Here is a 24,013-nt window from a genome sequence, read left to right as displayed (position 1 = left end):
GTTTCAGGAATATGAAAATGCGACAAAAGAGGAAAATTGCAATCCTGAAGTCTGGGTGAACCTAGCCTGTACCTACTTTTTCCTTGGAATGTATAAACAAGCTGAAGCAGCTGGATTTAAAGGTAAAATGGGCCCTTTTAATATCTAGTATTCATCACTAATAGTAAAGAGTCATTTGGAAGAGTTTAAAACTTATTTAATTCCTTTTTCTATTGAGGAAAAATCAAGTGATATTAGAAAGCTAAAAGAAAAAAAGCTTTACTCTTCAAAGAATATTGGCTCTTAGCAACTTTATGTTTAAAAAGAGAATTAATCTCAGTGCTCCCCACTTCACCTCCTCAGAAGCTACAGCCAAAAAGCAGAAGGACGAGGAGTTCCCTGGTGACCTAATGGGTTAAGGATCTGGTGTTGTCACTGCTGTAGTGCAGGTTTGATCCCTGGCCCTGGAACTTCTGCATGTTGCAGGTGCAGCCAAAATGCAAAAAAGCAGAAGGATGAGGGAGGGAAGAGCAGAGGGTGTCTTTCTCAGGCCCCAGCATGGTAGGAAGTTCCTGCTGCTGATAGGAGTTGGCTATAGGAGTTGATAGGAGTTCAGGCTGTTAGAAATTAAATTTTATGAAGCTTCTTTTCCTGCTTCTAAATGAGAAGCCAAGAAATTCCAGCTTGAAGAACCCGGATTTCTTCCCTTTTGCTTTACTTGCCATGACAGTCATTTTAGGAGAACTGGACTCTAATTTGACAATAAGATTAGGACCAAAAGGAAATATGGGAGGGAAGATTAAGAATAATTAGAGTACTGTACCGTAGAAATTGACAGAACACTCTAAACCAACTATCATGGAAAAACTAAAAATCATTAAAAAAAGAATAATTAGAGTGTGAATCAAAGAAATGTAGAGAAAACGGGCAGAGGAATGTTTGTTAGGAAATTTTTGAGGGAAGAACATATTCTAGGGTCAAATTCTTAGAGAATTACCAGATCTATGCATACTTAGGAAGAATTCCAGTTTAAATTCATGGAAAATGTGGAACTTGAAGCCTCTTGATTTGTGCCCAAATTGTTTCAATTTGCTAATGTATTTCTTCCTAATTTAGTTATAAAGGCCTTTGAGTTGTTTATCTCATGTTTCTAGACTTTGTGCCTAGAACCGTGTTAGACACATAGGAGGTGATCAAGGCAGCTCTCTCTCTTTCCATATTTTTTCTTTTTTATACATTGAAGTATGACTTTTTTGCTGTGAAGAGATAGAGGATTGAGTTTCTAGAATTAGGAAGATTCTCCAGGAGTGCAAAGGGAATCTGGAACTTAAAAGGTGTTAAACTTTTTGCTTAACTGTCTTGCTACCAGATAGTGAATGGTCATGCCAGGGGATCTACGTAATGGAAACTGGGCCAGTATTTAACATGGCAGTATAACTGTGGAAAGGAGATTTTAGAAGGAATTGACCAAGAATACTGGAGGAATAGCTAAATGCTCGTGAACTCCTACATGTATTGAGATGATTATGAGTGTTTATTTCCTGTGTTTGGTTCAGGGTGAATGACACAGGGTGGGCTGCTGCTTGAGCTGTGAGGTGTGCTGTTTTGTGCTTTACACGATAGAATCAGGAAGAACGAGGGGTGTGCAAGGGCAGAACCATAGAACATTTTTCTTTTGGGTCTTGATATTGTTGCTGCTGTGCAGTAGAACTAGACTAAAATAATACAAATTACAGCAGAGACATAGCAGGATCAGATAGGTAAGGATTTGGGAAGATTTATCCGAATGTCAAGTCAGTCCTGCAAAGGACTAAGTGCCATAGACAACTGAGTTCTTTAATAAGCAGCTTGGATTTTTTTCTTTTTTTCTCAGCTCCAAAAAGCCGACTTCAAAACCGCCTCCTCTTCCACTTGGCTCACAAGGTATTTATGTTCTCATTTCACACGTTTGTTTCTATTTTTTGAAATAAAAAAATTTTGAGTATTTTTTTAAATTGAAGTATAATTGACTTCACAATTTTTATTATTGTATTTTTCTTCTATCATAATAGCAAAGATATTTTATTTTTATTTATTTTTTAATAATGATTTTTATTTTTTCCATTATAGTTGGTTTACTGTGTTCTGTCAGTTTTCTGCTGTACAGCAAAGTGACCCAGTCACACACATATATATACATTCCTTTTTCTCACATTATCCTCCACCATGCTCCATCACAAGTGACTAGATATAGTTCCCTGTGCTACACAGCAGGATCTCATGGCTTATCCATTCCAAATGCAATAGTTTGTGTCTATTAACCCCAGATTCCCAGTCCATCCCACTCCCTTCCCTCCCCCTTGGAAACCACAAGTCTGTTCTCCAAGTCCATGAGTTTCTTTTCTGTGGAAAGGTTCATTTGTGCCATATATTAGATTCCAGATATAAGTGATATCACGTGGTATTTGTTTTTCTCTTTCTGATTTACTTCACTTAGTATGAGAGTCTCTAGTTCCATCCATGTTGCTGCAAATGGCATTATTTTGTTCTTTTTTGTGGCTGAGTGGTATTCCATTGTGTATATAGATATATATATATATCTATATATACCACAACTTAATCCATTCGTCTGTCAATGGACATTTAGATTGTTTCCATGTCTTGGCTATTGTGAATGGTGCTGCAGTGAGCATAGGGGTGCATGTATCTTTTTCAAGGACAGTTTAGTCTGGATATATGCCCAAGAGTGGGATTGCTGAATCATACAATAGTTCTGTATTTAGTTTTCTGAGGTACCTCCATACTGTTTTCTATAGGGGTTATACCAATTTACATTCCTACCAACAGTGTAGCAGGGTACCCCACACTTTTTATTTTTAAAATATTTTTCTTTTTCTTCTTGTTACCAACAAGGATGAATGAGAATTAAGGAGAAATTCTTTTTTCTTTCTTTTTTCTTTTTTTGGCCCACACCACAGCATATGGAAGCTCCTAGGTTAGGGGTCAAATTGGAACTGTAGCTGCCAGCCTACATCATAGGTCACAGCAACTCTGGATTCTTAACCCACTGATTGAGGCCAGGGATTGAAACCTCATCCTCATGGATCCTAGTTGGGTTCATTACTGCTGAGCCATGACGGGAACTCCATAAGTAGAAATTCTTATTAATATTTCTACAACAAGTAGAACATAGGTATTAATTTTATAGAATTTTCTCCCCCATTAATTTTTTGCCCTGTTAATTTATTCAGAGATAATAGGTTTTAGTTCTTCTCAAGCAGTAATCATTTAAGATTAAGCTGTTAACACCATTTTATTGTCTCTTAGGAAACATAATCAAAAGACACCTTGTCCTGACTCCTGAAAATAAACACACATTTTTCAGAATTGCCCTATAGCAATAATTTTGATCATCATCATAAAATTATTTTTAAAATAATTTTTCAGGGTTCCCTGGTGGCTCAGCAGGTTAAGGATCAGCGTTGTTTCTACTGTGGCTCAGGTTCAGTCCCTGGCCTTAGAACTTCCACATGTTGGGGGCACAGCAAAAAATAAAAATAATTTTTCAAATTATAAAATTATACATTAATTCCATTAAACATATAAATATTCAAAAAAAAGGGTATAACATCTACCATATTTTTCTTTGTCTTTTTTTTTTGCTATTTCTTGGGCCGCTCCTGTGGCATATGGAGGTTCCCAGGCTAGGGGTCCAATCGGAGCTGTAGCCGCCAGCCTACGCCAGAGCCACAGCAACGCGGGATCCGAGCCGCGTCTGCAACCTACACCACAGCTCATGGCAACGCCGGATCGTTAACCCGCTGAGCAAGGGCAGGGATCGAACCCGCAACCTCATGGTTCTTAGTCGGATTCGTTAACCACTGCGCTACGACGGGAACTCCACATCTACCATATTTAAAGTTAACTGCAATTCAACCTTTTGGTATATTTCCCTATGCAATAATTATTATTTTTGTTTATTTGTTTGGTTTTTTGCTTTTTTAGGGCTGTACCCACAGCATATGGAAGTTCCCAGGCTAGGGGTCAAATTGGAACTACAGCTGCCGGCCTACACCACAGCCACAGCAACATGGGATCCAAGCCCCTTCTGTGATCTATACCACAGCTCACAGCAGTGCCGGATCCTTAACCCACTGAGCGAGGCCAGGGATTGAATCCGAATCCTCATGACTAGTCAGATTTATTTCTGCTGAGCCACAGCAGAAACTCCCTGGGATAAATTTTTTTTTTTTTTTTTTTTTTTTTGTCTTTTTGCCGTTTCTAGGGCCGCTCCCGCGGCATATGGAGGTTCCCAGGCCAGGGGTCGAATTTGAGCTGTAGCCACCAGCCTATGCCAGAGCCACAGCAACATGGGAACTGAGCCACATCTGCAACCTACACCACAGCTCACGGTAGCGCTGGATCCTTTAACCCACTGAGCAAGGCCAGGGACCGAACCCACAATCTCATGGTTCCTAGTCGGATTCGTTAACCACTGAGCCACAACGGGAACTCCTGTCTATTATATCTTTTAAAAATTTTTTATTATAGTTGATTTACAAAGTTCTGTCAATTTCTGCTGTACAGCAAAGTGACCAGTCATATATATATTGTATATATGTATACACATTAGTAACTAAAATATGTACATTCTTTTTTTAATGATTTTTTATTTTTTGCAACATAACTGCTTTACAGCGTTCTGTCAATTTTCTACTGTACAGCAAGGTGACCCAGTCACACGTGTGTGTGTGTGTATATATATATATATGTGTGTGTGTGTGTACACACTCTTTTTCTCACACTATCCTCCATCGTGTTCTATCACCAGTGACTAGACATAGTTCCCCGTGCTGTACAGCAGGATCTCATTGCTTATCCACTCCAAAGGCAATAGTTTGCATCTATTAACCCCAAACTCCCACTCCATCCCTATTATATCTTTTGTATCCTTTCCCTTTCTACCTCTCTGTGTCCTTCTGTTTTAAATCTCTCTCTTATAGACAGCATGTACGAAATATAGAGACCTAGAAAAAAAGGAAAGAGAAAATACGGAGAGAGAAATAGAAAAGAAAAAGAAGGTAAAAGGAGGAGGGGAATCACATAATTAATATGAGCTGTACTTTAAAGGCTTTCCATTGTCAAGGCTCTGACTCTAGGGGCAATTTTCATGCTTCTCTGAAAGGAGGACAAGAAGACAAGGAGCCGAAGGGAACCTGGGAGAGCAGATTGACACGCGGAGGAGGAGGAGTTAAAATCTCTGTAACCTGGGTATTGATTTCTCTAACTGTTCTCTAATGTGAACGTTTACACGTCTTTTTCTCTCTTACTTTTTTAGTTTAATGATGAGAAGAAATTGATGAACTTTCATCAGAATCTTCAGGATGTCACCGAAGATCAGCTCAGTTTGGCCTCGATCCACTATATGCGATCTCACTACCAAGAAGCTATTGATATTTATAAGCGGATTCTGCTAGACAACAGGTCCGTGTCCTTTTATGTCTACTTGAAATCTTACTTTGTTGGTTTCTTTACCTCGTTTGGCTGAGGACCACTGTCTTTTGGGTCTCTTATCACCATGCCTTCAAATCTGTTTAACTGATAATCTGGTGATATTTAGAGCTCCTTATTGTTAGAGTTCCCCCTGGAGTTCCGGCAGGGTTGGTAGAGACTCTGGTTCCATCCCTGGCCTGACAGAGTGAGCTAAGGATCTGGTGTTGCCACAGCTGTGGTATAAGTCGCAACTCTGGCTTGGAGCTCCATATGCTGTGGGGTAGCCAAAAAAGAAAAAACAAAAACAAAACCTCAGTATTGTCTAGACTAGGGTTTCTTCACCTTTATTTCGTTATCTCCCTTACAAGGAATCTTTTTAGACTCTCCCCACCCTTAATTGCTCTCCCATGAAATTTTCATTTTTTTTATTTTTTATTTTTTGCTTTTTAGGGCCACACTCCCGGCATACAGAGGTTCCCAAGCAAGGGATCAAATCAGAGCTACAGCTGCCAGCCTATGTCAGAGCCGCAGCAATGCCAGATCTGAGCCTTGTCTGCGACCTATCCTGCAGCTCACAGCAAAGCCAGATCCTAACCCACTGAGTGGGGCCAGGGATCAAACCCTCATCCTCATAGATACTAGTCAGTTTTGTGACCACTGAGCTACACCGGGAACTCCAAATATGATTAACTTTTTTTTTTTTTTTTCTTTTTAGGGCTGCACCTGTGGCTTATGGAAATTCCTGGGCTAGGGGTTGAATTGGAGCTGTAACTGATGGCCTACACCACAGCCACAGCAAGACAGGATCCAAGCCTCATCTACAGTCTACACCACAGCTTTTGGCAATGCTGAATCCGTTAAGCCACTGAGAAAGGCCAGGGATTGAACCCTCATCTTCATGGATACTAGTCGGCTTCTTGACCTGCTAAGCCACAACAGGAACCCATTAAATTTTAACACCACAGATAATCTGTATTTCTGTTTCTGTGCTGTATGTATATCTATGCTTCGTACATAAAATGAGTATGATTTTCCACCTCTCCGTGAGAACCAACTTATGCCCCTTTGGGGGTGATATCACACCTGTTGAAAATGTAGCGTCTAGGTGGATCCGTTCCAGTGTTGTAGTTACATTGTAGGTAACTTGCTGACAAAATTAGAAACACACCTTCTGAAGAAGTAAATTCTAACTTTTCACTGACTGCTTTGGCCTCTTTCCACCCCCAAATCTCATCCGCTTCCCTGCTCCCTCGTTGGCCTTTGCCATCAGCCGCTCACCCATTCTCGGTCATCAGATCCACCTGCCCTGTCTGTCCGTCCTCTGTACAGTGTCTGTTTATTTGCATTTATGCTTAATTAGATTATGTTCATTTTTTAACATGAACAAGTAGGAGTTGAACTTTTCCCTTTATCCTCTTAGTTGTCATTTCTTAGTGTTTATATCAAAACACCTGAATATTATTTTACAGAAAGAAAAATACTATACTGACTGTATTGCCTTCTTTCTTTAGGAGGAGCAAAGTCCTCTTTGTCTTGCTGTCCATTGGAGCTATTAGAAAGCCTAGTGTGACAACACTTCTTCTTTCCCCCGACAGGGAGTACCTTGCCCTCAACGTTTATGTGGCCCTGTGTTACTACAAGTTGGATTACTACGATGTGTCTCAAGAAGTTCTGGCTGTTTATCTTCAGCAAATTCCTGATAGTACCATCGCACTCAACCTTAAGGCCTGCAATCATTTTCGCCTTTACAACGGCAAAGCAGCCGAGGTAGTGTTGAAACTTGCTTTTAGCGTAATACCAGTGTGAATTACCCTGCGTTTCCTGGGTCATTCATGAAGTTCTACTATCTGTTGCTTTTGATTAGTATCCCTTTGTTATAGCCAGTATGATTTTATAAGAACCTAACTGTATAAATAATTATATTTATCAGATATTCTAAAAAGAATGTTCACTTCCAAATTCTCTCTGGTTTTTTTTTCTTTTTCTTTTTCTTTCTTTCTTTTTTCTTTTTCTTTTGCTTTTTAGGGCCACACCTACATCATATGGAGGTTCCCAGGCTAGGGGTGGAATCTGAGCTACAGCTGCCAGTCTAGGCCACAGCCACAGCAACACCAGATCCGAGCCATGTCTGCGACCTACACCACGGCTCACAGCAATGCCAGATCCTTAACTCACTGAGTGAGGCCAGGGATTGAACCCACAACCTCATGGTTCCTAGTTGGATTCGTTTCTGCTGTGCTACGATGGGAACTCCTTCCTCTGTGTGTCTAATATATTGTAGATGTGTGCCTTACATTAACTTAAATATGTTAAAACCGAGTGCTTTCACTTCTTTCTCTAAAATATGTTTGTGGGAGTTCCCATTGTGGCTCAGTGGGTTAAGGACCCGCCATAGTCCCTGTGAGGATGTGGGTTTGATCCCTGGCCTCGCTCAGTGGGCTGAAGATCCTGAGTTGCCTCAAGCTGCAGTGTAGCTCACAGATGTGGCTCTCATCCAGTGTTGCTGTAGCTGTGGCGTAGGCTGCAGCTGAAGCTCTGATTTGACCCCTGGCCTGGGAACTTCCATATGCCGCAGGTGTGGCTGTAAAAGTGAAAACAAAAACAAAACCCCAAACGTAGGCTCTCCATCACCGTCTTCTGCTTCATCCACCATCTAATCACCCACCAGTTCCTAGCAGTTCTCCATCCCAGACTTTTCTTTTATCTGGCCCCTCTTCTCCTCTGCCCCTGCTCTAGTTCAGGCATTCCTTCTGTCTTATCTCAGTTCGTGAAATAACTCTCCTGCCGCTGGCCTTATTCTGTCCAGTCCCGCCACTGAGGTTGCTCCACACACCCACACTTTCTCACCACTGTAGCTTTGCATCAACAGTCCCATTTCCTCGAGTGCCTTCCTCTGCTCAGCACACTTCAGTGTCTCCTTGAAGGTTTCCCCACGAGACTGCAGTGGTGGACATTTTATACGTGCTTAGAAAGTGGTTAACTCCTTACCTGCGCAGACTGCTTCATATCCATTATTTGGTTTCCCTGACAAGCCTTGGATAAATTCTCTTATCTCTCTTTTTATGGGAAATGCAGTGCATAGGAGGCCATACGTTACAATCCCATTCTGTTTAACTGCATACACGCTCACATTCACACACACATAGAAGCAGATGTATAAATCAACATAACGATAGCATGTTTTATACTGTATCCACATACAGCTTCAGGTTTACATATCTATATAAACTTTATGTACAGAATTTTTATGTTAGCCCTACAAGGGAGCCACGCTTGGAAATTTCCTGTGGCGCAGTGGGTTGAGGATCCAGCATTGTCACTGCAACAGCTTGGGTGGCTGCTGGTGCCCAGGTTTGATCCCTGGCCCTTGGCCTTTACTGCTTTGGCTATTACTTTAGTTGTTGTCAGAAGCCACCAAAATTTAAATGTAAAATTTGTGCATTTGTCAAAAATTTAAACTCTCACTTTGCCCCAAAAGCAGTTTAAATGGCATCATATAACCCTAGAGCAGGAAGAGGAAGGAAAGAAACTGAAACCAGAAAATTAACTGCACTATCGAATCACATATGACTATGTAATAGCAAGGAGCACTACTCACAAGCGTCACACTGGCAGAGGGCCACCTGCTGAGTGAACCAGTGCTTAGCAGTTGGCAGGGGAGGGGGCGGGAGAGGGAGCACTTGTCCTTCGCCCATGCCCCCGGCTCCTGTGGATAAGGATGGTCAGTTGTGGCAAAATAAATTCTTGTCCGTTAAATTGCTTCGAATGCAATGCAGCAATCCTTTTACATATTATGTAAAATACATTCTTGGATATCCTCATTTCAACTAGAATCCCTTGAGTCTGCCGAATTGGCTAGTTCCCAGCCTCAGCAGTTTAATAATAAACTGGATTTGCAGTTTGGTATTGTTAGAGTTTTCACCTTTTGGTTAGAACAAATAAAAGAACTGCATTCTTGCCTTTCTGCCTTGAGTCAGTCTTGGGGACTTTGCTAGTTTTAGTATAAGGTCCAGCCTATTAAATGTTTACATTTTGTCTGCACATGTTCTTTCTACAGTCTGGTGTGGGTGGCACAGCTAGCAACGTGCTGTGGGCCTAGCGCTGTCCAAGTCCGGACACCAAACGCGCTTCCCATCTCCCAAAGGCATGCTTTTCCCCTTGAAATTGTGTCCATGCAGTTTATACATTGATTTCATAGTGTTCTCCAGAAGTAGGTGACTATGTCAAATGTACCCTAAAAAGGTGGGGTTGGTTTTTTTTAGAACAATGGGATATAGTTTGTGTTTACTTATGATAATTTCATTAAGTCATTTAAAAGCAGGCATTCCTCTAGTAACTTCTATAATGGGTTTTATATTATATGGTTCAACATCAAAGCATTCTGGTCTTCTATAGTAAGCATTGAATAATCTGTAATGATTCACTTAATTCTTAAAGTACCCAAGGTTATACAACTAACAAGTGAGAAACTCAGGTTTCAAACTCTGATTCTAAATCCCATAGACTTAACTGTTAAAACTTACTGCAGGAGTTCCCTGGTGGCACAGCAGGTTAAAGATCTGGCGGTGTCACTGCTGTGGCACAGGTTCACTCTCTGGCCCGGAAACTTCTGAATGCTACTGGCAAGGTAAAGACAACAACAAAACTTACTGCAGGAGATAAGGATCCAGTGGTGTCTCTGAGGGCAGTGCAGGTTTGATCCCCAGCCTGGTGCAGTGGGTTACAGACCTGATGTTGCCACAGCTGTGGGTCATTCTCTTCCTGGTCCGGGAACTTTCATATGCTGAGGGCGTGGCTGGGGGAAAAAAAACTTATTTTGAATTTAGGTGTACATACCTCTTTGCTCTTAATTTATGTATATATATATACATAATAATACAGCTACCGAAAATAAGCTGTAATTTTATATGTATAAAGCTGCAAAAATAAGCATGATTATATATATAAGCCAAATTGTATGTTGATAACAATATGATTATTTTATCTTACCAACAAATAATTGGCAATAATATGGTTATTATACATGGCTTTGTATATAGAAAATCAAGCTTATTATGTAGCAGTTGCCTAATTATCTTTTTTTTTTCTGAAAAGGTTTTATTATGCACGGAGGAGAGGTAGCGCTGTCCTTCTTGGCTGCTGCTTTCCTCATGGTGGCCGGAACAGTCCTCAGGTCCTCTCTTTTCCTTTAGGTGCGGATGTGTGTATCCTCACCCTTTTCTTGATGAACGCGTGGGCCTGCTTGTCCTTGGAGACCTTGAGTAGCCCCATGGCCAGCTGCTCAGCTGCTCGTAAGGGGCGAAGCTGCGCACCTCTCAGGTCATGTCCACAGGCACTTGATATGCTTGGAGAGGCGCCCGCGGCAGGGGCTGTGCCTGGGCTTGCTTACATTCTTGGTCACCCTGTGGCCCTTGTTGAAGCCCACAGCCAGGGGGTAGCACAGAGCCGTGGCCCTGACCTGCACTGGAGCTCAGAGTATCTGGAGATCCGCACAGGGCCTCGCCAACCTGCTTCTTTTCTTTTTTTTTTTTTTTTTGTCTTTTGTCTTTTTAGGGCCACATCCGCGGCATATGGAGGTTCCCAGGCTAGGGGTTTATTCAGAGCTACGGCTGCCGGCCTACGCCACAGCCACAGCAACGCCAAATCCAAGATGCGTCTGTGACCTACACCACAGCTCACGCCAACACCGGATCCTTAACCCACCGAGCGAGGCCAGGGATTGAACCTGCAACCTCATGGTCCCTAGTCAGATTGTTTCCACTGCACCATGACGGGAACTCCATTAACCTGCTTCTTTTTCTTTTTCTTTTTTTTTTTTTAGGGCCACACCCACAGCATGTAGAAGTTCCCAGGCTAGGAGTCCAATTTGAGCTGTAGCTGCCGGCCTACACCACAGCCACAGCAACACCAGATCCGTGCCACGTCTGTGACCTACACCACAGCTTATGGCAATGCCGGACCCCTAACCTACTGAGCGAGGCCAGGGAGCGAACCTGCGTCCTCATGGTTACTAGTCAGATTCGTTTCCACGGAGCCACAATGGGATCTCCCTAAGCTACTTTAATTTTCTTTAATCTGGACAAACAAATTGCAGGTTGAGGCTGTTTTTGACATTTGTATTCTAGGACCTAACACAGTACACACACAAAGTTGATGCCAACTAAGTAATGGCTAAATGAGAAATTTAAAATATGACTAACAAGTTAAGGGAAAATCCCATTCAAAGAAGAAGGAGGTTCAGAAGAGGTCAGTAAAGGTGAAGATTGAGAAAAAGCCATTGGTTTTCATAACTGGATTCACTTGGGTTGGCCATTGTCCTAAAGGGTATGGCAGGGTTATGACAAGTAGATGACAAAGACATAGAAGCAGTGAATACAGGATGCCGGTGAGAGGAAGGAAGACACTGGTTTCAGAGGATAAAGAAATTTATCCCCTTACCTCCAAACTGGGAAGGCCTCCAGGGTAGTGATTAGGAACAGGAGCTTTGAAAGCAGATAGACCCACATTCCAGTCCTAGCTTACTAGCTACGTGGCTTTCAGTGAGCTGCTTAACCTCCGTAAGCATCATCTGCAAAATACGCCAAGTAATAGGACTGAATTATTATAGCCCTTAGCTTGGTACACATGGTAAACGCTCAGTAAATATCAGCAATTAGCCTGAAACGTCATCAAATTTATCTCTTTCTTTATGTTTAGAACTTTCTATATTTTGTCTAAGAAATGATTTCCTAGCCCAAATCATGTTCTCTGATATTATCTTGTAACAGCCTTATTGCTTTGCCTTTTTCAAATCCATATTATCCGTAGTTCTATTTAAAAGGTTTGATTTCTCAATTAAAGACAAAGATTAGTAAATCAGATCAAAAAGATAAAATCCTAATATATGTTTTAAATATAGAGCACAAAAAATTTGAATGTAAAAGCACATATTTCATGAGGACAATTTCTTACATGGTTTCTATCAAGTCGTCAAGCTTTCACTTTTTTATTTTCTTGTATGCATGTGTGTGTGTGTGTGTGTGTGTGTGTGCATACACAACAAAGATGCTTATTGCATCATTATTTATAAAAGCAAAAAAGTGACATCAACCCTCATGACAATAAGTGGGGTTTTTTTAAAATCATGGTACATATGCCCAGTGAGTTTGCCATGCTTCTGCCACCAAAGAAAACTATGCTTCGTGGAAATATTCTTCATATTAGTTGAATGGAAAACATCTGCAGAAGAGTATATGAGGAGTACCCATCGTGGCTCAGTGGTTATCGAATCCAACTAGGAACCATGAGGTTTCGGGTTCGGTCCCTGGTCTTGCTCAGTGGGTTAGGGATCCAGCATTGCCGTGAGCTGTGGTGTAGGTCGCAGACGCGGCTTGGATCCCGTGTTGCTGTGGCTCTGGTGTAGGCCGGTGGCTACAGCTCCGATTCGACCCCTAGCCTGGGAACCTCCATATGCCGCAGGAGTGGCCCAAGAAATGGTAAAAAGACCAAGAAAAAAAAAGAGTATATGACCCCACTTGTATTCGTTATGCTTTTAGAAAGGTCATTTTCACTCAAACATATTACAAGATCACCCACATCTTCTATTTGTAATTTTAACTAACATACCATACGGTTCACCCCCTTTTTTTTTTTCCTTTTTGGCTGCACACATGGCGTGTGGGAAGTTCCCAGGCCAGGGACTGAACCCGTGTCACAGCAGCGACCTGAGCCATAGCAGTGACAATGCTGGGTTCTTACACTGCTGAGCCATAGAGGAACTCCTGCCCTTTTAAAGTATACAATTTAGTGATGTTTAGTATATTCACAGCTATGTGCAGTCTTCACCACAGTCAGTTTGAGAACATTTGCATTACCTCAAAAAGAAACACTAAAACGTTCCCATTGTGGCTCTCAGCGTGTTACAAACCGACCAGTATCCACCAGAATTCGGATTTGATCCCTGGCCTCACTCACTGGGTTGAGGATTTGGAGTTGCCGTGATCTGTGGTATGGGTCAAAGACATGGCTTGGATCTGGCATTTCTGTGGCTGTGGTGTAGGCAGGCAGCTGTAGCTCCAATGCAACCGCTAGCCTGGGAACTCCCATATGCCAAGGGTGTGGCCCTGAAAAGAAAAAAAAAAAAGAAACTCCATACCCTTTAGCTATCTGCCCCTGTTCCCCCACCACCCCTGGCCCCAAGCAACTGCTAATTTACTTTCTGTCTGTATAGATTTGCCTATTTGGAATATTTCATGTAAAAGGGATTATATGTGATTTTTTATGACTGGCTTCTTTTACCTAGTATGATGTTTATAAGGTTCATCATGTTATAGCATATTTTAGTACTTCGTTCATTTCATTTTTATGGTCAAATAATATTCCATTGTATGGATATAACACCTTTTATTTTTCTAATTGTCAGCTGATGGGTATTTGGGTTGTTTCCACCTGCTTTCTGTTATGAATAATGCTGCGGTAAACATTTGTGTACGTGTTTTTGTACATGCATTCATTTCTCTTGGGTATATACCTGGGAGCCATACGGTCGTCTGGTAACTCTATATGTAATTGAGGAACTGCCAGACTGTTTTCCAAAGGAGTTACACGAGCTTACATTCCACTAACAACATGCATGAGTTTCGGTTTCTCTGCATCCTTGCCAACTAGTTGTTATTATCTGACATTTTTGATTCCAGCCATCCCGGTGGATGTGACATGGAATCTCTTTGTAATTTGATTTGTATTTCCCTGATGACTAGTAGTGTTGAAACATTTCTTCATGTACCCGTGAGTGCTGCGTTAAGTCCTGTGCGCTAGGCATCTCGCTTGCCGCCCCCTCGGTCCTGACCTGCCACTGCTGAGATCCAAGCTGTCCTCATAATGCTAAGGACTTTGTCTTTTCACTTTCATTCGCACAGGTGGGCAGTGACGTTTTCCAGAGACAACGTGATTTCAAAAATAGATTGATTCCAGAGATAGATATGCCAAGTAGCTGTCATCTGTTAAGGCAGACATTAAAGAAATTGGCAAAAATGTAAAACAGTACCACTCTTCTCACTAAATTTTTGTCTTGGTAAATACAGCTTTTAAGTGAAAAATATGTTATTTGTGTTCATGCGTAGTGGGTTTATTTTTATTATTACTTTTGATTAATTGAATACTTAAAATTTCTGTTTAAATTTCTTTCTTTCTTTTTTTTTTTTTTTTTTTTAGGGCTGCACCTGCAGCATATGGAGGTTTCCAGGCTAGGGACCAAATCGGAGCTACGGCTGCCAGCCTACACCACAGCCACAGCAATGCCGGATCCCAGCCTCATCTGTGATCTACACCACAGCTCACTGCAACACCAGATCCTTAACCCACTGAGTGGGGCCAGGGATCAAACCCACAACCTCATGGTTTCTAGTCAGATTTGTTTTTGCTGTGCCATAATGGGAACTACTCTGTTTAAATTTCTCATGTAATAAATATTGATGGTTATAACCCACATAAACAAAAACTCTTCAGGATCCTTAATAATTTTTAAGATTTAAAAGAGATCTTGAGATCAAAAAGCTTGAAAACTGTTGATCTAGCCTAATATATTACCCAAGACTTGGAAACTGCTGCTGTGGACAAGAGAAAAGATTAGTGAAAGGATTGCTAAACAGGCTGTACTCCATGTAATACCAGGTAGAAGTTTATAGTGCTTAGTGAGAACAATCAAGAATTGAGTTATTTTGTCCAGAAAAGCCTAGGTACCCACTGGTGGAAGTAGAAAAAGGAGCTGCAGAGGAATAATGAAAATTATAGATTGGTAAAATAGGAATGGCAGAAAGTTGAGAGAGGGGCTAAGTAAGTCTAGGACTTTAGTGAAGACACTGGAAATGGCTGATCATTTGTTCTGAGGGGAGTTAATGGGCAAGATAATACAAGAGCTGACAGGTATACTAAATAATAACAATACCTTCTAATTGCATCATGGAAAGGTCAATTCAGCTGGAAGGAGGTACTATGAAAATTCAGGATATTCGTGGAATGGTCGGACTGAAAAACAGCCTTAGTTAGAAGTTTAGCTCCTTTATAACCTTTTGTCATGAAATAAAAGGCTAACTCTAAGAGTCTTCAGACCTGGGTTCATCAGTTTCAAAGTTGCTGCTTAGCATGGGGTTCAATCACTTACTGTTTATAAGCCTCAATGTTCTCATCTGTAAAATGAGGATGATAATAATCCCACCGACTATTTCCTAGAGTCCTGTGGAGCAAATGAAACAGCATGTTCAGTTCTTGATAAACCGTAAAACATTGTATAAATATGTGACACAAGAGCTATACACTTGTCATTTTCATAAGCCTTTCCTCTTTACATTTCAGGCAGAACTCAAAAGCTTGATGGACAACGCTTCTTCGTCCTTTGAATTTGCTAAGGAGCTCATCAGGCACAATCTGGTGACTAATAGTCTGCCCTCTTGACTGACTTGAGTCCTCCCCTCCTTTGGTCCATCACAGTGCTTAGAAAGATGAATGGAGGGCGGTATCTCAACAGATATTTCTCTACTTCAGGTGAACTCCTCCTTGCTTTGGAGGAAAGAGAATGAGTTTAAGATATCAGTCCTTTCCTCAAGCAAACCCTTATTGGGAGGCAGTAGAACCTACTTAGCATTTAGAAAGGCGCGTAAGGCAGTCAAATCCAAGTGTTCATTGTGTTGGTTTAGAGTAAACGGGGAGTTAGACGTCATGAGATCCAGGAGACAGGAAAGAATTCATCTTGCAAAAGGGAACAACTCAGATGAGGTGGAACCAAGCAGGATGACAAAAGGGATATTTTGAGATAGAAATAAGAAATTAGGTAGTTTATGCCTGGTTGCCTTGATTTCTGTATATTTATTTGTGCAACAACTTATTATGTACCAGACACCGTGTTAGGCTCTGGCCACAAAACAATACACAAAGCTGAACTTCCATGCTTGCTTTGGCAGCACATATACTAAAATTGTAACAACGCAGAGAAGATTAACATGGCCCCATGCAAAGATGACATGCAAACTTGTGAAGTGTCCCATATTTTTTAATACAGAAATTGGCACAACATTGTAAATAGACTATAATTTTTTTTAAAAAAAACTATCCTTTCATGGGTGGTGTTTTCGCTTTAGCGGTTCTCTGTAGCATTTATTATCATATGACATCGTACTTAAGTGTACTGTTTGAGGATCTCCCCATCTTGAGTATGTGGCCTGTGTAGTGACAGGAGAGTTAACTTATTCCATTCCTGGTATAGCCCTGGTGTTACGGTACCAGCCATATAGTAGATGCTGATGAATATTTACTGAATAATTAAATGAAGTGTTACCTACTTTGTGCCAAACATTTAGCCCACTTTACCTCATTTAGTCCTCAGGATAACCCTGAAAGGTCGACATTACTAATGCCATTTAGAGATGAACAGACAGGCTCAGAAAGGTTATATAAATTCCTTCGGGGAGTCTCAGATGTAGAATATCTGTCTAGAAAAAAAGTTTCATTCATTATTGGGTACTTTAAGAGTTTTCTGCAATTCCCATGAAGAGAAAAGGGAATATAGGCCAATAGGGTTAAACCTTTATTCTATTTCTTATTAGATAATGGCTTTCTTTCAGTGAGGTCAAGAGATGTGTATTTAGAGAGAACCTCAAAAATATATTCATCCTTTCAAAGAATAACTGTTGTGACAGTAAATATCCTCATACTTATTACTATAGTAACAGAGTTTGTCTGTCTTTAGGTTGTTTTCCGAGGAGGCGAAGGGGCTTTGCAAGTTTTGCCTCCCCTGGTCGATGTCATCCCTGAAGCTAGGCTAAACTTAGTGATTTACTACCTTCGTCAAGGTGAGAAAAATATGTCTTAGTCTTGCCTATAATGAGATTATTTTAGAACATTTAATCTCTAAACGAGCTACTTGCTTAACATTTGAAATCCATAATACTTTCAAAAATAAATTTGCAACAGGTTCATAAGACAGAACAAATGTATTGGTATGTATTTATTTGTCGTGGCCACTCTCTTTAAACTCTCCTTCCTCTTCTGTTGCTTCCAACCTTCTCCTTCATTCTGTTTTTCTCTTTTCCTCTTATTTTTCTGTCCTTCTTCTCTGTTCATCTATTTCAGTTTTTCCATTGTTTTTCTTTCCTCTCCCTTGTTCCTTTTTTCCCCTTGTGGCCCCTGTGTGTAAAGGGGACATCTGCATCTACACTTTCATGAGTCTTTTCTTTTTACTCATTACCTCTTTTCTTTGCTCTAATTGTCTCCCTTTCTGTTCCTCTGTACCCCCAGCTTCTTATGAGAAATGCTATGATTCAGAGAGACTGTGATATTTGTTGCCCCTAATTAAGGATAAAGTAGTTAGACACGCGCCTAAAGCCGTCTTTTATCTAACAGTTGTAGTGGGTAAGAGCTACCATGCAGTGGGTCCTGCACTCTGTCACGGACCTTGGACTAACAGTGTGAGCCTTTTTAGGTGCATGGTAGAAACCAACCAGACAACAGCTTCCTCACTGAGGAAAATGTAAGTGTTTATTGAAATAAGAACATGAACTTGCAAACAGTTCCATTTGATTTATAAGCACAAGGAAGTAATGTTTTTGGACGGAATGAAAGAAACATATATTTTATAAGTTCATTTCTATTATAAAAATTTTCAAACGTAAGCAAGAGGGGATAGTCTGAACACCCCAAATGAACACCCAAATATTCATCCCAGGTTTAGCAGTCTTCAAGATACTGCCAGTTGGAGTTCCCGTTGTGGCGCAGTGGCTAACAAATCTGACTAGGAACCATGAGGTTGCGGGTTCGGTCCCTGCCCTTGCTCAGTGGGTTAAGGATCCGGCGTTTCTGTGAGCTGTGGTGTAGGTTGCAGACGCGGCTCGGATCCCACATTGCTGTGGCTCTGGCTTAGGACAGCAGCTACAGCTCCAATTTGACCCCTAGCCTGGGAACCTCCGTGTGCCGCGGGAGCGGCTCCAGAAAAGGCAAAGAGACAAAAAAAAAAAAAAAAAAAAAAGATACTGCCAGTCTTTTTTCATTTATCTTCCCTCTCCATTTTTGTTGCTGAAATGTTTTGAAGCAAATCTCAGACTTCATGTCCTTTCACTCCTACATACTATATTATCTTTTTTTTTTACAGGTTGTTTTTGTTTTTGTTTTTTGTCTTTTTAGGACCGCACCTGTGGCATATGGAAGTTCCCAGGCTAGGGGTCTAATCAGAGGTGTAGCCGCCAGCCTACACCACAGCCACAGCAATGCCAGATCTGAGCCAAGTTTGCAACCTACACCACAGCTCACAGCAACACTGGTTCCTTAACCCACTGAGCGAGGCCAGGGATCGAACCCAAAACCTCATGGTTCCCAGTCACGTTCGTTTCTGCTGCGCCACGACAGGAACTCCAATATTATCTTTTTAAAAAATTGTCATTTTCCTTATATATTTACAATGCCATTAGCATATCCTACCCAGTCCATATTTTTAGCTTGAAGTTTTAGGTGCTTCATGGCGTAATCTGAGTTTCCTAAGGATATTTGGTTGTCTTTAGGATAACTGATCAACATTGAACTTAATGGAGAGCTAAGAGGCAAAACGAACAAATCATACTTCCCATGAATATTTGAAGGATCTTATCTTTTGGGGACTGTTTCAGAAGAGTTTTCTGGAATACAGACTAGTATAGCTACTTATTTCTTATATTTCAGATGATGTACAGGAAGCTTATAACTTAATTAAGGATCTGGAACCTACTACTCCTCAGGTAATTGAGAATATGTTACGTTTTTACTAATTAAGTTCTGTTGAAAGTGGAATTTCAGGAAGGTAGCTGGGAAGCACATTAGAGAAGATTTCTGCTTATAGGATCTCAGGAAAGATCGTATCTATTGAGCTAGGAATTTTATGTGAGAATTTTGATATGACAATGAATATTCCACGCTTTCTGGTATTTGTAAACTTCCATATATGTGGTCATTTCTTCAAAAGTGTTGAGGCTTGAAAATACTGAAATTAGGAGTTCCCATTGTGGTGTAGCAGAAACAAATCCAACTACTATCCATGAGGACATGGGTTTGATCCCTGGCCTTGCTCAGTGGGTTAAGGATTTGGCTGTGGTATAGGTCGCAGACACGGCTCAGATCTGGCCTTGCTGTGGCTGTGGTGTAGGCCGGCAGCTGTAGCTCCAATTTGACCCCCAGCCTGGGAACCTCCATATGCCTTCGGGTTCAGCCCTAAAAAGGAAGAAAAAAAAAAGTTTCCATACTGCACGAAATCTAAAGATGTATATTTCTCAAGTGTATTAAAAGCTTCAGTATCTTTTGTTCTTTTCTTTTTTTGAGTCCTCTTAAAAAAAAGTGACATGGCACCCACATAAAAATTGACAAAGCTGAGGAGGGTGTCTATTAAGGATAGAACCAAGTCTGAAGGGGATACAGGTGAGGCCCCAGGACTCCAAAAGCAAGAATATCTTACAAATGAGAATCAAAGGATACTTTTTCTTTTTTGAGGAAAGGCATCACTAGCAAAGAAAGGTTGTTACATCATTGGAAATGGAAAAAATATATGTGATGTGGTCACAGAGAATGACAGTAGCTGATAAGATGTAAAAATTATTACATAAACATTTTATTGTGAATTTTCCCCCTGAATTGAAGTAAAGACACAACATAACTCCTGGGAGTATCCACTGAGTTTTCTGCTTAAGACTGAGAATTGACAAATATGGTGAATTCTGATTTGGACACTTTCCTGGGAACCATGTGAAAATGTCCTAATTCTTTCATTCAAATCAGAGATAGAATAGAGAAAAGTGACTTTAGGTAATTTTTGATAATATAGATAAAGCACTGAGTTGATGCAGTTAATTACTTTGACAGATATCTCATGGATCTACATTCCTTTTCATTTAATTAGTGATAATCCATGTTTGCAGGAATACATCCTCAAAGGAGTGGTCAATGCAGCCCTTGGCCAGGAAATGGGTTCAGTGAGTATAAAACCACTGGTAATATCTATAGTTTGTAACGTTTTAGTGTGTGGAAAAGATCAAAATGAATGTCAAAGTTCACCCAGCAGTAAGCTCACAACTAGGCTCTTTAACAGTTCCTTCTTTTTCTCCATATCCCTCAATCCAAATTCCATTGTAAAATAATTCTGTTTTCTTTTTTTTGTTTGTTTTTTGTCTTTTGCCATCTCTAGGGCCACTCCCGCGACATATGGAGGTTCCCAGGCTAGGGGTCCAATCGGAGCTGTAGCCACTGGCCTACACCAGAGCCACAGCAATGCAAGATCCAAGCCAAGTCTGCAACCTACACCACAGCTCAACGCCGGAGCCTTAACCCACTGAGCAAGGCCAGGGATCGAACCCACAACCTCATGGTTCCTAGTCGGATTCGTTAACCACTGAGCCATGACGGGAACTCCAAGAATTCTGTTTTCTAAAGACAAAAAAAAGAGAAAAGTATAATCCTAAGCATTGCTGCTTTGTTTTTAAAAAGTCCAATTGAGGAGTTCCTGTTGCAGGGAACTCATAGCAAAACTTCATTGTTATTTTTACTGACTTTTTTTTTTTAACCTTGTATACCTCTGAGCTATAATTTTGGCATGTATAAAATGGGAAGAATTGTTTCTCTGGGTAAGTTTTTTGTTTGTTTGTTTTTGTTTTTGTTTTTTTTGTCTGCACCTGCACCTGCACCTGCACCATGTGGAAGTTCCCGGGCCAGGGACTGAACCTGCGGCTCGGTTGTGACCTGTGCCACAGCTGCAGCATTGCCAGATCCTTAACCCTCTATGCCACATGGGAACTTCCTGGCAAAGCTTTTTATAAATACCAAAATGTTGACTAAAATTTTAAGTTCTTACATATCTGAATATGGCACAGTAAATTCTTTTTGGAATAAAGTGGGATATAAATTAAATCTTTTTAATTCCAGTTCACTCCAAAGTGCCTCATCTAGTAGATAGGCTATAAAAAGCTATTGGAAAATGAATGATTTTATTTAATAACTACTCCTCATTATAGCCATAGTTCCTATCACAATCTCGATATATGTTAAAAGAGCAATAAATATTTGTTGAATGAATGAATGAGTTTATTTAATGAAGGTACTTTTAGGATAGAATTTGGGGATTGAATTTTTCTATCTGACCCTCAGTAGGTTTTAATTCAATTTCAGATTATCATTTTCTGGATGCTTATGCTAATAAGAATTAGTACTTTTGTTTTGGGGAGGATTTATAACAAGGGTACATGTTAAATCCTGACAAATACATTAAAACTATAAAGTGTAAAACAAATAATATATGTTCAGCTTATTCCTCTATATCTGCTCTGCTTTGTTTTTCAGAGGGACCATATGAAAATTGCCCAGCAGTTCTTCCAGTTGGTGGGAGGATCAGCTAGTGAATGTGGTATGCCTGGAGTCTGTACTTCATAGCATGATCCGTAATTGGGGTTGGTCATGTATTGGCTGGTGAGGTTTGGTCTCTGTCCAGGCATTTATCTGTTGTAAAGTAGGAACTCAAACACAGGAGAGAGTATTGGATTAGCCCCACTTAACATCTCAGCTAAAATGGGATGAGAGGGTATATATAAAGAGAGGGGAATAAATGTATTCTTTGGTTCATAAGAGTTTTAAAAATTTGATTCTCGGCGTTCCCATTGTAGCTCAGCTGGTTATGAACTCGACTAGTATCAATGAAGTTAAGGATCTGGTGTTGCTTTGAGCTGTGGTGTAGGTTACAGATGCGGCACAGTTCTGGCATTGGCGTGGCTCTGGTGTAGCCCAGTAGCTGCAGCTCTGATTCAAACCCTAACCTGGGAACCTCCATATGCTGCATTAGCGGCCCTAAAGAGCAAAAAAAAAAAAAAATTGATTCTGTATTTTATTTTATTTAATTTATTTATTTTTTTGTCTTTTTGCCTTTTCTAGGGCCGTTTCCCCTTCCCTTGGCATATGGAGGTTCCCAGGCTAGGGGTCTAATCGGAGATGTAGCCGCCGGCCTACACCAGAGCCACAGCAACTCGGGATCCGAGCCACATCTGCTGCCTACACCACAGCTCACGGCAACGCCAGATCCTTAACCCACTGAGCAAGGCCAGGGATCAAACCCACAACCTCATGGTTCCTAGTTAGACTTGTTAACTACTGCTCCACAACAGGAACTCCTTGATTCTGTATTTTATTCGAAATGTTACATTTATTGATTTCTCAGGAGCTCATCTTTTCTGTAATGATTTCTCACATGGGACTCAAGCTTAGAAAATGCTTTTTTATCCTTAAAGTTATGTAATATTCACTTGTATTTCCCACCAGTAGTTTTGTGGTTTCATTTTTTTTTTTTTTGGCCGTGCCCACAGCATATGGAAATTCCCAGGCCAGGGATTGAACCCAAGACACAGTAGTGACAATGTGGAGTCCTTAACCACTAGGCCACCAGGGAACTCCTCATTTTTATTGTTATTGATTTCCTCACTCAAGATGCAGTCTAAGATTTGAGAAAGGGATCTAAAAAGGGCAGATAGTTAGCCAATATGAACCAGCTCTGATTCAACCCCTAATCTGGGAACTTCCATATGCTGCATTAGCAGCCCTAAAGAGCAAAAAACTGGGTCTGTACCAGTTTTCAATGTCTAGCATTTATTCTGATAAACAGTATTCATGAAGAGTTGGTTGTTAAATATTTTAATCACCTCTGGATATTCATTTTCTTTCAGATGTTTCACTATAACCGTTTTTTGGATGATACTTTCTTTCTCCCATTTCATTTCATTCATACAACAAAAATTTATTGAGGTGTTGAGGCTACAGCAGTAAAACAAAACATACCAATCCCCTCCCCTTGGGCAGTGTACAGTCGAGTGAGAACAGACAGGAAACATAATTTGATTATATGGCATATGTATGATAAGTGTTACAGGGGAAAAAATTGAACAGAGTAAGGAGAATTGAGAGTGACAGTGACAAGGGTGCTGCTGCTTCAGAGAGGAATCTGTTATGAGGCAAAAAGTTGGTCAGGATCCGAATCAGGTGGTTCCATGGCCAATTATTTCTCCATTTGAGATCAGAAGTGTTAGGCTGTCTTAGAGGAGTAATGACAGAGACTAAGCCATGTTAGCTGAATGCACAGGTGTTAGAGTTGGGTGAGACAATCAAAGCCTAGAAGATCTGGAAAATTCTGTGCCTGTACGGCACTGTTCATGTTGGGCTCGGCGGGCTAACTGCAAGTACCTGGCCATTCTCAATACCCTGACCTTCATCGTGCTGAGGCTTTGTCTACTGAACAGAATCCATAATTTTAAAACCTTAAAACATGTGTTAGAATACATTCCTATCTCTAAATTATAAAATAACTCAAATTTCGGCTAAAGAGAACTTTTCGTGTCATGAATACATCTGCTTTCTTTTCCCATTCCATTTCAGATACAATACCAGGGAGGCAGTGCATGGCTTCCTGTTTCTTCCTGCTTAAGCAATTTGATGATGTCTTGATTTACCTCAACTCATTTAAGGTTAGTGATAGAATTCTCTAGATGACTTTGTGTCTCAAATACTATAGATGATGTGTCGAAGATAAGATACCTTT

General features: G+C 40.7%; 1 protein-coding gene and 1 pseudogene across 2 annotated transcripts in view; one reads left to right on the top strand and one right to left on the bottom strand.

The window, feature by feature from the left end:
- TTC26 (tetratricopeptide repeat domain 26) overlaps positions 1-24,013 on the top strand; it is a 46,926-nt gene that overhangs the window by 7,301 nt on the left and 15,612 nt on the right. For both annotated transcript variants that reach the window (XM_005657746.3, XM_003134620.5), the window contains exons 4-13: positions 8-122; positions 1,853-1,902; positions 5,297-5,442; positions 7,047-7,218; positions 15,784-15,858; positions 17,174-17,276; positions 19,135-19,190; positions 20,361-20,414; positions 21,775-21,838; positions 23,851-23,939. In XM_005657746.3, coding sequence (XP_005657803.1) covers positions 8-122; positions 1,853-1,902; positions 5,297-5,442; positions 7,047-7,218; positions 15,784-15,858; positions 17,174-17,276; positions 19,135-19,190; positions 20,361-20,414; positions 21,775-21,838; positions 23,851-23,939 — 924 coding nt within the window. The remainder of the gene's footprint in view (positions 1-7; positions 123-1,852; positions 1,903-5,296; positions 5,443-7,046; positions 7,219-15,783; positions 15,859-17,173; positions 17,277-19,134; positions 19,191-20,360; positions 20,415-21,774; positions 21,839-23,850; positions 23,940-24,013) is intronic.
- Positions 10,200-11,764, bottom strand: LOC102164904 (annotated as a pseudogene).

This window comes from Sus scrofa, chromosome 18 (genome assembly GCF_000003025.6).
Source record: "Sus scrofa isolate TJ Tabasco breed Duroc chromosome 18, Sscrofa11.1, whole genome shotgun sequence".
NCBI classification, from domain to species: Eukaryota; Metazoa; Chordata; class Mammalia; order Artiodactyla; family Suidae; genus Sus; species Sus scrofa.
Note: the sequence above shows the minus strand (reverse complement) of the source record. Positions and strands in the feature narration are given on the sequence as shown.